This window comes from Mercenaria mercenaria, unplaced genomic scaffold, assembly GCF_021730395.1.
Source record: "Mercenaria mercenaria strain notata unplaced genomic scaffold, MADL_Memer_1 contig_4738, whole genome shotgun sequence".
NCBI classification, from domain to species: Eukaryota; Metazoa; Mollusca; class Bivalvia; order Venerida; family Veneridae; genus Mercenaria; species Mercenaria mercenaria.
In genome coordinates, this window is record NW_026462989.1 from 7090 (window position 1) to 21274 (window position 14185).

Sequence of the window (14185 nt, forward strand, 5' to 3'; positions counted from 1 at the left end):
CATTTTTTATTGTAAGTGAAATGAATTTCTAAGAGTCTCAGTGTTTGAAAGTGTGAACTTTTTGGACACACTCAGACGTTTTTTCTAAAGTTTAGCTGGCATTTGATTTCTTTAAGATATGGTGTTAGCTCACCTGAGCACGAAGAGCTCAAGAGTGAGATTTTTTGGTCAAGTGATTATCCGGCGTCCGTCGTCAACACCTCTCAGCCTAAGCCACCGGTCCAATTTTGATGACACTTCAAAGGAATGTTTCTTGCCTAATCCTCATTGAAACTTATTACAAAAAATGAATTCCATACAGAACGCTGGTTGCCATGGCATCCGAAAGGAAAAACTTTAAAAATCTTCTTGTCCAAAACCACAGTAGATAGGGCTTTGATATATTTGGTATGTGGCATCATCAAATTGTCCTTTACCAACTTGAAGTTTGTTCAGATTATTCCCCTAGGGTCCAATATGGCCACGCCTTGAGGGGATAACATGGTTAACATAGATTTATATATGGAAAAAATAGGAAATTTTCTTGTCCAAAACCACTGGGCCGTATGCATCGATATATGGTATGTAACATCATTTAGTAGTCCTCTACCAAGATTATACAAATTATCTACATATGGCCCCGCCCCGGGGTCACTTGGTTTATATCGATTTATATAGGAAAAGAACTTTTAAAATCCCCTGGAAAAAACCCACAGGGCATAGGGCTTTGATATTACGTTATGTTGATATTCATTAGTGGTCCTCTACCAAGATTGTTTGAATTATGCCTCTTGGGTGTCAAGTTTTACATTGACTTGTATAGGAAAAATCTTTTAAAATCTTCTTGTCTGAAACCACAGACCAGGGCCTTTGATATTTGGTATGTAGCATTGCCTTATGGTCCTCTGCCAAAATTGTTCAAATTAAAACCCTGGGGTGAAAATAGGCCCGACCTTGGGAGTTTCTAAGTTTTACATAACTTTCGATAAAGATTTCAATACTCATCTTTAATGTTCTTAACCCTGACCTAATGACATACTTTCTTGTTTTTGAAGCTACAGCAAAGAGATTTGTATCATTTTTAACATATTTCAGTACTTATCTCGAAGAATTTTTACCATGACCTTCTCACCTAGTTTTTTTTTTTTTTTTTGTTGCTTTTGAAGCTTTAGCTAAGACATTTGTTCAAGCAAGCAATTAAACTCAGGTGAGCAATATAGGGCCATCATTGCCCTCTTGTTACAAATAGATCGGAAAAAATCGATAGTACAATTTTAAAGGTGACTTGATTGAATGTTAATAGTTTCTTTTTTCACAATTAATATGTCTTTGGATAATGTTTTGTGTTGTTTGATTTTAGATAAAATTTACCCCGTTAAAGGTTTTAATAAATCATATACGTGACATGGAATGTCAATTCAGGTATTCTCTGTTTCGTCCGACCAGAACTTTCAACAGATTTGAAGTTCACACTCATTGTCATCAAACACAAAGAAATATACGAAACAGCATCGTACCAGGCTTTGATACACCTCCTTTTTAAACGAAGTTTTGGGACGTTATTTTGATATAATGATGGAACATTTGAGAAATGTATTCCACTCATTAATCAGTATTCACGTCATCTAAACCAGCAATGCTTTATTAATAAATATACGTAGGAAAATGTGTACTTTAAGAATAGAACAAATATGCAAAGTATTTAATACATTTTAAGCTGTCCTTTCTGAGGTTCAGTAATATTTTGAAAGGAATTATATTTATGTGTTTTCCTTCAAAATCTTGACCATGAAATGTTTGTCAAAACCTAAAAATATCTCCAACTGTCAATTCAGGTTTTATAAAGTAGTATATGTTTCAATACAGAACACATAGTGAATATCATCGACCGACTGTCAAAATAGTGCTAATTCTATTACCAGTTTCAGGAATGGAACCAGAACAATTTGACATTTAGTTTGATAATTTGGAACTGCTGTTTTACAAAACGTTGTACTTTTCATAATCTAATCTGTGGGAAGACTGGGCATATTTTTGCTTTATATTCAAAGTGTAGGGAAATAGATCAGTCTAACAGTAAATGAAAAGGCCAGACCATTAAGAGCATCGTTTTTGTATTGTTCTAGTACGCTGCTGCGCTGAATAAGCCCAAGCTAACAGGGTTTAAGGACTGTAGAACATTGATATAGCGTCAGAATTGGTAAAGGAGGCGTTGATTATAGATCCAAGCAGTCCAGTAAATAAATGCCTTTGAGAGGAATCCAAACCAAATCCAAATCATAAAATTATATTAATCATAATCTAAAACTTTGACAAAAATAATATTAAAAAGGAGGTCCTGGAGCTGAATAAAATGAGGGACGAAAAAAACTATTTTTGAAATCGTTAGGGGACACGAAATTGACCGAAATGGGGACAAGTTCACAGTGGGACGTGTTGATTAGCGGACGAGTTGACGGGGGATCACTCCGTATCTGAGTGGCAGAGTTGGCAGACTAAATGGAATCGTTCATTGCATTCTTTTTACAACACAATTAAAATATATTAGATTGTCATATCAATCTTCACATAAAAAGTAGTCTACCACGAAGAACAAAGCGGATTATCGGAATATTTCATTGGATGCCTGATTCGACATTGTTAATTATTTAAATATGTAGTCAAGCTTTGAACTATATTTATCAGGTAAACTGGCATGACATTTAAATGCTTTAAACATTGTATATACAATATAGGCACTAGCCAAACTATATAATCATTTATCAGTGTATTGCAACGTTGCAAAACTCATAAAAGAAAAAAATATATTTCTTATGACATAGGTTATTACTAATAAGTTGCATGTATTTTAATTTTACAGGGAAATACCCTTTACATTCCAATATTGAATACTTTATAGAAAAGGCGTGAAAAAAAATATGACTTGTCTGCAAATACAATTGGATTAAGTATCATTAAACAATTGCCTTTGTATTTAATGACCTATTTGTCAAATTTCTTACAAGAAAAAAACAAAAGATATGTCAAACGTTGCGCGATGTATGATAAAAACCGCATATCAAAATATCATCTGTACCCTTTGAGCCAACCAAGATGGCGGCAAAAGATGTTTGGGAGACACCAATCTATCATACCAACTTCTACGCATGAACTCATTCCCCTACGTTACCGCTCAACTCTTTAAATTTTATATTATACTTGTGCTTTGACTGAAATACTGTTGAAAAACGGCGTTAAACCCAAAACAAACAAACAAACTTAATGCCTATATGTATAATGTGTAGCGTAAAATTTGTGAAAATAGACAAAAGTTACTCTTCATAACATTTTATTTAGGGTCTAATTATGTGTTAACATCCGATGACAAATTATGAATTGACAGGTGACCAAAGCGCCGACATATGTCTACAGTCAGTATTTACTTAATTTATTTTGTAACACGTTCGTTCGAAAGTCTGGGAAAGAAAAAAAATATCTTACTTATTCTTTGAAATCGCAGAGTCCATTCATCATTTGTATAAACCCGGTGCTAAATGGGCATGAGGAACAGAGTCTGCTTTAATAATTCTTGTCTGCGTTCTATTTTTATAGGTTTTCTTTACAGCACATGAAATCAATTGCTAAATTTTAATAATATAATTACTCTAGTTTAATCTATATTAAAATGATGTTTAAATGGAAAAAAGAAAAGTTTTGTACGTCTTTCATTTACGGAATTCATATGCTAGAAATTCTTTTGTATTAGAATACATTGAATTGTATAAAATAAATGGCTATAGGCCTTTATCTAATTTTAAGTGTAGCTGACTGTGACCCTGACATTTATTTGTATGCGCTACGCACTACATATCATCTAATCATGCTTTATGCTTATGTAAAGTCTTTGAGTTTCTTCATACCTCTTAAATTAAAAGCTGAGATACAAAATGTGTCGGACGGAATGACTTATAAAGTAGCTAATTTTACAGTGCAGTTTACTATATCCTTCGCTTTTGAGGCATCACAATAAAGTTTATTATGCGTATCTCAACCAATATCTAATTAAATTAAAATGAATAGCAAATTATTGTGGTTTTCAATAAGTTTTAAACTGATTTAATGTTATTATAATAAAACTAGGATATAAACTGGTAGTTCATTGCCACGACACATGACACTTAGATGTTATGTATTGTAGGAAGGGAGCCGCAGGCATCTTTGTGGATAATAGTAGTAGTAATAATAATAATAATAGTTGTAGTAAAAATATTAATAAAATAATAATACAATACAGACTGCTAAAAGGCATTATAAAGTAAGTGCAATCAATTATAGGTTTGCTAAATTTTTGCTGCAGGGCTATTGCATTGGGCAATTGTTTTTAAAAGATTCTATTAGAACTAAGAACATGGCCTCCAATTGATAAGAATTTTGGGGGATAAATTTCTAAACACTTATTGTGGCGGGAAATTCTATCGGCTGGAAGGTGACCGGGCGTTAGATTCATTAATATGTATCAGTTTAAACGCTTTTTGACTTAACTTTTTTTAAGCCCGATCAATCTAGCTCACGCGTCGTCATATAAATATATTCTGAATAGTAGATCCCTCGGAAGCACCGAGAACAAGAAAAACGGTGAAAATTGCATACTCGGTTTGATTGAGTCTGTTCATGAACCGCAGTTGGTATTTAACCTTTGTTAGTTTAAGTTGTTGCATTGCGTTACAGTTACATATTTTCCGTTAAGGTATGATTTATGACTATTCGGACTGACTGGCATGTCACGTTTGGTCTCCTTCCCGTCGAGTGAATTTTTCGTCAACTTGGTCGGAGCCCACGCGCTTACCCTATCAAGTTTGATTAGAGCGGCCGTTACAACCCATCTTATTCTAATATTATATAAGTAGAATTGAACCTTCAAATCAGCCTGACCGGAGCCTCTGTGCCTACCCTGTCTCATTGTTGAGGTCACTGCGTATTTAAAATTGAAATAGGTTTCAATTATTTAACGGAAAACGTTGTTTTGTCATATTTATGTTTTGTTGTTGAGTATAACAGAATCATTGACAAGGCAGTTAAGTTCTTTAACCTTCAAACCAGGACAGAAGCCTCTGTGCGTACCCGTTGAGGATGTTACTTATTTTCGATATGGAAATAGGTATTTATTATTTAACTTTGTTATATTTGTTGTTATGATAGAATTGTTTGCAAGTTGATTATTAAACATATAGAGGAGGTTGTATGTGTTTATTTTTATTTCGTGTAATTTCAAATAACTATTAATCAAGTTTGTGATAAATGTTGGGGAAATATGCACAATGTGCTGACAAAAAGAGTTTGTATTTTTTTCTCTCATTTTTATTTACGGTTTTCAATTTGAAATAAACTTCAAAAATAAAAATAATAAACTTTTAAAAGATTGTCTGATTCATGTTTCATTTACTTTGACCTGCTATACTTATATTAGCCCCAGTGTCACTACACCTAAACAGCCTGAAGTTTTTTATCCGAAAAATGATAATTGTTATGCTCGTTCTGTAACTTAATCTTTTAAATGTTGCTTTTGTTTAATTCATGTGTCTCTTTTCATTTTAAACATTCTCTAAACTTGTTTTAATGGGTCTACATTTAAATTTTATATTACCCTTAAATGATAATTTAGATTTACTCTCTTATTCACATGAGCTGTTATCGTCATAAATGATGTACAATCATTGGAGATGGAGATAACATGTGTTTCAAGATATATTGTTATTTGTCAAGCATTTATGTTTTAATTATTAGTGTTATGAAAAGAACAAAGAAGAATATCCAACAGGGAAAGCACGTTCCAAAAATACGCAGCCTCCCATCAACACACACGCACACACACACGCATACGCACACGCAGGACTTTATGGTTACAACTTTATAACACACACTAAACACTAAAGGACAAAACAAACAAATACAGAAACACAGTGGGACAGAGGTCTATGAATCGCCTAAATCAAAATCTAATTAATTTTGTAAGCATTTATTTCAGACTTCCGCATGACTATTATTTTTATCTAGATTTGACAACTAATTTCTTTTATTAATTGACGATAAATCTTGGTTGTTTGACAAGTCACAGATAAACACAAGATAATTGATTAATGAATCAGTTAATTGTTCATTGTAGTTTTGAATGCTCTTTGAAATATGAAGCAAGCTTTGAAAATAACTGTTTGTTAAGATATTAAGATAAACTTATTTACGTATCATATGTCTTTAACGATTGTATTTGACTTGAAACTATAGCATTCGACGTATTTATCTGTCAGTCTTTACTCCTACTTTAAATGTCAATCAAGTAGCTCACTGTTTTAAATGCTTTTAGTTGAGTGAAATTTACCTATCTTTAATCATGCAGAATTTCATTACATTTATCTTTGATATTGATATGTGACTGAAAACCAGGAAAGAAAGAAAATATATTTTATAAACGATTTCTGAAAACCCTCTTATAATGTTGATTTCGTTCAACATTTCAAAATCATGAAGACTTCTCGTATTAAGTGGCACGTGTGGTGGCATATTTTAGCCAACCACATATCTACTTATTTATCTCGAGTTTTCGGCCGCGTCATACCAAAGACGTAAAAAGGGTACTAGTAGCTTCCTTGCTTGGCGCTCAGCATTCAGAGGGTAGTGCTAGGATTGGTCAGTCCGGTGTCAGTATAATGTAATTGGATGGGGTATCATGTCACGTGTCTACGGCGTGATATTCCAGTGAGACAACACTATAAAGTTGGGCATTGTGCTCACTGCTACAAGTAGACACCGTCGTTTATATGACTGAAAAATTGTTGAAAAAGACGTTAAACCCGAACACACACACACACATTATTTCGTACAAATGGCACTTATTCAGCTATTATCTAGCAAGTGACAAAACTGCGTGTTATCCACATAAGTATCTTAATATGACAAAACTGCCTGTTGGTGCCCATTTACTACCATCCACATACAATGTATTCACTTTTAACTAGTTATATTGATTTTTGTCACTTAGTCAGTTATAACTGACAATATCCCGTAATCGTCCCCTATCATTACGGAATGAATGACAATACATAAAAGGGGCATAATAAATATGCAATTTATCATTCATTCTGAACGTCATAAATCATACCTAGAAGTTGCACAAACCATTAGGGGTGGAGGTTGGGGACAATGTGGATATGCACTCATTCATTTCGAATAGGGAACGAAAAGTCAAACCGTTAATCGCCAACTGTCCTGTTAACATAATTATCCGGTAAACACGCAATTTTGACACTTGTGATACAATTTCAATATCATAACTATTTCATTTGACCAACTCAACATCAGGATATGTTTCTTTTCACTTGTGGTAACGTAGAACAATAACTATGCATTTTACAGACGATTGTTTTATAGACATTATTTGTAAATTTGTTACGTAAAACGAGCAAAATCGACATTTGCATACGATTGTGTTATATTAGTTAGTATTACAACAAAAAACCATATTGGTTGAAATATTCTAACTTTCAACAGCATATTAGGTAATGCTTTGTGGTTACAACTATTATAACTTTCTTTCAATATCATTTATGGATATTTCAGTTTTAAAGCCATTTATTATTTGAACCTATTGTAAGTAATGCCGATAAGGTAAAATATATTTGCCTCAGAAACTGTTAAAATACAAGTTTTATAGCATTATGCAGCGAAAAAGGGAACTTTATGTTGTATACGTCTTTCTAACGTCAAAACATGTCTGACGTCATGTCTGTTTTACTTTACGCGCGTCTGTTTTCCGCGCTGAGATTAACATTTGTTGGAAAAGGCACATCTCAACGTAATTAAGCATAAAATAAAATTAAAGAAAATTTTTTTGTTTTTTGTGAATATGGAATATATCTCACCTCGAAGTGAGAAAATTTTCACGTTTTCACTCGTGCTACGCGCACGTGAAAATATTTAAAATTTTCTCACTTCTCCGTGTGATATATTCCATATTCATTCAAAACTAACAAATATTCTCTATATATTGATGAAATTTTAATATTTAAAAACTAATTAAGCTCTAAACTACTCAGTATGTTATTGAATTAAATAGGAAACAAAGTAACGTAAGTTATAATTTTAATTTTGTAAGACGTCCTTCGAATTTTATCAGCATGCTTTGAAATGACTAAAGATTCTGTTTGCTGTTTGAACTGGATTGTTGTAGACATTGGAAAAAAAACGTTACGAGATAAATGCATTTACAGAATCAATAAACCCCAATGTCATTTGACTACTAGCACATTGGGTTATTATGATACCAACTGACCTAATCGGTCAATCGAAATTATAGGCCAAGTATATACATTATATACCCACTGCTATATTCCTGTCTCCTTTTTTTAAAGACAAACTCAGATTCTTCCGACTAACCCAACCATTGCTTCACCCTAGCTCTAGGATTCCAAGGCTAGTCACCACACTCATGGCACCAATGTAATAGGAGCGGGAAAGTGTGCAGCCCGATACAGGACGCGAACTTGCGATCTTCTGCTTGCAAGTCAGATGCTCTACCAACTGAGCTAATTGGACAATCGAAATAATAGATCAATTATATACATTATATACACACCGCTACAGTACCATTAACATGATCATACAAAGTATATTTGCATGACAAAAGTACTTTGCCAATACAATTTTCAATGACAAAAGACGGATTTGGCACAGGAAAAACAAATTAAAAGAAAAATCTGATCTTCTCCTATCATATCAGACATGATCAAAATTGATTTGCGCCACGTAATATCGTGCTATTTTGGCATGCATAATAAAACCATTCCATTATACTTCCTTGATACTCAAAAGCTTTATTTGAACGAATGGCGTCGGTCGTTTTTCGGATATCAGGAGTAGTGTTATTTGCATATTTGGTACCTTGTATGTGAGTAGCTTTTACTTCGTAAATTATAACCCTCATATTTGTGGCATGACATTTTAATATACAGCAAAACTAACTTTAACCTTTTGTATATGATGTAACACTTGTTTAAGTAATGCCATATTACTTGTTTATGTCTCAGTAAGTTATATAAATGTTTAAATTGGGTCAGTACAAAGGAAATAGCTTTTAAGCAAAACGTATAACTAGATTTTTATTCAATTACTTCTTAAAAGGTCTTTAAAATGAAACTCTGTCTTTTATGTTTTTCAGATGACCCTTTATGTACGTCAGTCTGATTTTAATTATTTATGTTTAAGATAATGATATTTTCTGTATACGATTGAAACTGTAGCTAGACCTGGGTTAACTGGAAAATCCGGGCTCGGTAATTGATTCACTTCCTTTCAAACCTCGTCAGTGTACTTACTTTCAAACAAATTCAACAGACTGCATTATTGGTTATATCGGAGTAACTCTGACGCCCCGTTAGTGAAATTTTGTATCACACGTTGCAAATAACGAAATAATATTTAGGAACAAAATGTGTTTCAGATTGCCATGTACTCTCAACATGTGTATGTAAAGTTTCCTTTAAAAAGGAAAGGCTTGGCTGGTTTTGGCATTGTCTACATAACTGGACAAGTGGGGGTAGGGGTCATTAGATAAGATTCTATGCAAAACATGATTGCGATTTTCTACTGCTGTTCCCATGGGAATGCCAGTCTTAACTTTAGAGGCAAACACTGATATACAAAATACGGTGGTATTATGAAAAACATGGTTTAATATACCTTGCAGAGCTACTTCCTTAACTTGTTTTAATAACACCCCTACAACAATAATCGAACCAACCATAATAGTTCTGTCAACAATTGGCGGCAAAATGTCTTTTGAGACACCTTTTGGCAGGTTACATCCTTTCAGGGGGGTGTTCTCTAACAAATTTAACAACTGCCCGTTAAATCTTTTTAACAATTACTACAATGGATAAATGTAAACTCAATCATGAATAATGTAAACGTCAAAATGAGAAGTTGTCAGTTTAACGTACAGACGTTTTATAGTTATATTCATTTTGCTGTAATAGACAAAAAAAGAGCAACTTTAATCGGAAATATTTCCGCATTGCGCAGCTTACGTCACAGGTCACTTGTTGCTGCAACCAATCACTGAATTCGTAAAATATTGATCTCGGTTTGCGGCAGCTTCCCGGCTTTTTGGATCATACTAACACACACTTGGGTACCAAAAAAAAACAACAACAAAAACAAAAAACAATACATAGGCTTGGAGCCGTAGCTCCAAGCCAAAAATGTATGTATGGCAATGTTATCTTTACTTACACATAAATTTAAGGCTATGGCGACATTTTTCTTGCAAAGTTCCTGCCTCAAGTGTTATTTATGTAACAATTGAAGAAATTATCCGGCCTCACGGAATTCAGTAAACCTTGTTTCGGTTGTATTTCTTTCGGCAGGTAGTTCTTTCACATTACTCGTTTATCAAAGATTTGGTGTGACTGCGCGACTGATAACACCATTTTTAGTTTTATACCCCCTGCCGTTTTTTTACCCCATACCAATTTTTGCATCTTATATGTTATCAAAACTTACTTGTTGGATTTTTATAGTAAAATAATATAGAAAAGTGGAAACTCCACAGATCTTTCAACACGACAAAAACGAAAATGTAGCAGGCTCGGTTTGATTGAGCCTGTTCATGGACGGTAGTGAAAATGCATAAATGCACGCTACCGTCCACGCCCTCTAGCCCCGGGTTGAGCAGAACTCAACATTTACACATGCTAAAAGTACAAAAAGCAATCTATTATACCTTTCCATCACAGTTTCTATTTCTTACGGGCTAACTTTACGATGCATGGATCTGGCCGTGTCTGCTGTGTTATTTGCTTCCGTGAAATCTACCCTTACTTTTTTTTTATTTTTAAATTATATAAGTGGTTTGAAAACTAGCATGCTTGTTTCACCATTTGATTACTTTCTTTTTATAGACTTGGAAACTCGCGATTTTGTCAAGTAGAACATGAGTGTACCGGAAACTGCTACCGTAGACAGAAATCCTCAACTAATTGTGGCTTTTTATCGTGGAGTGAGTGCTCAAAATATTCGTGAGTGTATTGAAATGAGTTATTTCAGTCAAGATTTTGAAGATGATCAAGGAAACTTACAAGTTAGTTAAGATTTACCAATAAAACCTTTGAATATATCAGCCCAATTAAGTTTGTGTATACAGTTTTAGATTTTAAACACTTTAAATATTATCTAGCTATTTACGAAAATATAGTTTGGTCATTTTTAAAAACACATATTCCGTTGGTTTATATTACATCGCAAAATGGCCGTGGTGATCAGACAGGTAAAAGTGCAATAAGAATTATTTCTTTTGTTTCCAAAGACTGCAATTGGCGCTATCAAGGTAGTTTGCTGTAGTGCAATATTTCAGTGTTCGAAACGGGGGATGCCGTTTTGTCTTTTCTAGACCAGTAGTTTTTTCCGGAACATACAATAAGAATATTTGAGTACAAATCAGACAATAAACACATTTCAGTGTGAGGACTTTGAAATACAAAATGTAGACTTCATGCATCCCTACGGCATGCTAGATAGTCAATAACAATGTCCATAACTTATAATAATCATTTATATTTAAGAAACATTTTAGATACGTGTGATAGTAAGATGCTTCACAACTGCATGCATTGCATCCATACAATTTGACCATTTGTCTTTTTAATTCCCGATGTAAATCATTACAACATTTCATTCTAATGCATTTATGAAAATATATATGCAGCGTTTTATTCACATTTTAGATCACAGATTTACACGTGCAAGTTTCCATGTCTGAAAGATGTCTGCTGTAACGGATACACTGGTACTAACTGTGACATACGTAAGCCTGATTTTTTAACAATCATAGACAATAATTGTTATGCATGTATACTGAAAATACAAATAAGCTGTTTATCTATTATCGGGTTCTTAGTAGAAAGTTGTATGAAATTCGGAAAGTCAATGTCAATGTCATGAAAAATCAAATAAACAGTAATTTTACAAAAATATCTAAGTCGACAATATCTTTTCGATGACTTTGGAGTGTTATATGTCGCATTATTATGGGAACGGACTAGTATTTTATCAAACTTCAAGATATAGTATAGAGAAAATTAAGTGTATTTTTAATGGTGATCTTCTAATGCCGTTGTGTGAATTGAAATCAATTATCAAATGTCCGTTAACAAAGTATGTAAAGACACTCATTGAAATAAGTGTTAATATATAAAATGTATGAACTTGAATTCATTTAGTATAATTGATTATTTTTTATCTCACATAATAGTTTAGCAAGAAGGAAGTAAATATAGTAAATATGCAAATCTAAAGAAAACTTTTGACCTAATGCGTAAATGATTTTAAATAGATATGATGAAACCTTAACTAATCTATATCAATAGCGACCTAGGACAAACAGTAAAGATATTAAATTTATAATTGCTATATCTCTACACATTTTATAAATTTTTTATAACAAAAGCATGAATTACCGTATTGTTGGTAAGATGTTTTTTGAATACATGAATGAAATACCTACTATATAGAGATTATTAGATTAGTGTCTTCTCATTGAATTTACTATGGAGTTGACTAAAATCATAAAATGTGAGGCTTGTTTGATAAAGACAGAAATTTAATTTTTTATAACACACAATTCTTCTAAACACCAAACTACCTTTTGTAGACCAAATCTCCTATACTTAAACCGACGGCAACGTCGAAGCTTTAATACACGACATGTATTAACTAATTTTTCTTAAAGCTAAACCGAATAACTTTGACCTGATTTTATTTACAGTACATTGGTTTGTATATTGAACTGATAAATAACTATACCATGTAATTGAGCTAGACCAAACATTGGAATATCTTTTATTAAAGAAGAAATTCTTTACTGACATGTGTTTAAGTTTTACCAAAAGACAGAAACGCTTTTTAATTTATGAACATGTTTCGAGAAAACTTTCCGATTGTTTAGAAGACGTTAGTATCTTATCACCTAAGGGACTACTTTTATGGCTATGTCTTTCCCTATGCAGCGATTTCATGCAATGAAGCGGATGTTTTACCAGATTTAATAAGACGAACAAGAAACTATAAAGCAAACGGAGATATTGCAATTGATTCCTGGATAAACGATAAAAATCTTGGTCCTGGATGGTTCAAAGTTGGCAATCATACAATGCCTGATAGTAACACTATACCGACATATGGACACTGTGGAACAAAACAACCTATATACGTACAAGGTACGAAAGTATTTGGTCATAATGTATCCAGTCGCATGTTGCTTTGGATCTGATTTATCAGTTAATGATTGTAAAACTCACCAATAATCTTAAGTAATATATGTCAATAAAAGTTTAAAAATATACTTTCTAACGTAATAAGAAGATCAGACGATGGAAAAGTCTGAACAATGGAAACTCGTTAGGAAACAGAACCGAAAGGCGTAGTAGAATTGATTTTGTAATCCATATTTACATTTCTATTAATGACAAAAGTAATTGGGTGCATTTAAAATTAAGAATATATAACAATATATCTTTAAACACTTTCAATTTAAAAAGCCACAAAGACAGGACACCAATGCAAAGACAGACTGACAAATACACAGATAGATGGATCCTTTTTATAGTTACTGAATATAGGTTCAAAATAATTACACTGCATATATGAATATTAAAGAAAACATGCTGTTTTGATAACTGCAGGTAACCACACCAAGACGGACTTGTTGAACGAAACACCAATTTCAATGGATGTCTGTGAGGTGTCTCTATCCAATGACTGTCTGAATCCCACAACAGTTGATGTCCGACTATGTGATGACGGTTTACAATATTATCTTCCAGAAACAAGTGACCAGTCAGGATACTGTTTTGGTTAAGACAATATTGATTTTACCAAACATGCATTTTAGTTTTTTATTTCTATTTTTAACTTAAATCTTTATGATAAAGTTTATGCACTCTTCTTAAAATAGTAACATTAAAATAATGAACGTTTATACTAGATATACTTGGCAAGTCCATACACAGCTTTGAAAGTGTATTTGTCGAATTCAAGATGTTGAAATATATATACAAATGTATACTTAAATGGTTAGCAATGTACTTCTATTCATCGTATTGTTTTAATAATATATTTTCAGATGATCCTACCTTACAAGGCATAGCAGGTACTTAGGAGACAGACAGTTAATATCTTT

General features: G+C 32.9%; 1 protein-coding gene across 1 annotated transcript; it reads left to right on the top strand.

Annotated features, from left to right (window-relative positions):
* Positions 1-8738: 8738 nt before the first annotated feature.
* On the top strand, positions 8739-14001 carry LOC128554127 (uncharacterized). The gene is made up of 5 exons (XM_053535373.1): positions 8739-8899; positions 10911-11027; positions 11733-11812; positions 13014-13223; positions 13689-14001. Exons 1-5 carry the CDS (start codon positions 8838-8840, stop codon positions 13862-13864), a joined length of 645 nt encoding a protein of 214 aa, XP_053391348.1. The 5' UTR covers positions 8739-8837; the 3' UTR covers positions 13865-14001.
* Positions 14002-14185: the final 184 nt, after the last annotated feature.

Excerpts from the sequence above, each read along its gene's own strand:
- LOC128554127 (XM_053535373.1), top strand. The coding sequence starts at position 8,838 with ATGGCGTCGGTCGTTTTTCGGATATCAGGAGTAGTGTTATTTGCATAT. Across the intron at positions 8,900-10,910 it reads GCATATTTGGTACCTTGTAT|ACTTGGAAACTCGCGATTTT; the intron begins GTGAGTAGCTTT and ends TTCTTTTTATAG. Across the intron at positions 11,028-11,732 it reads AGTGAGTGCTCAAAATATTC|ATCACAGATTTACACGTGCA; the intron begins GTGAGTGTATTG and ends TTCACATTTTAG.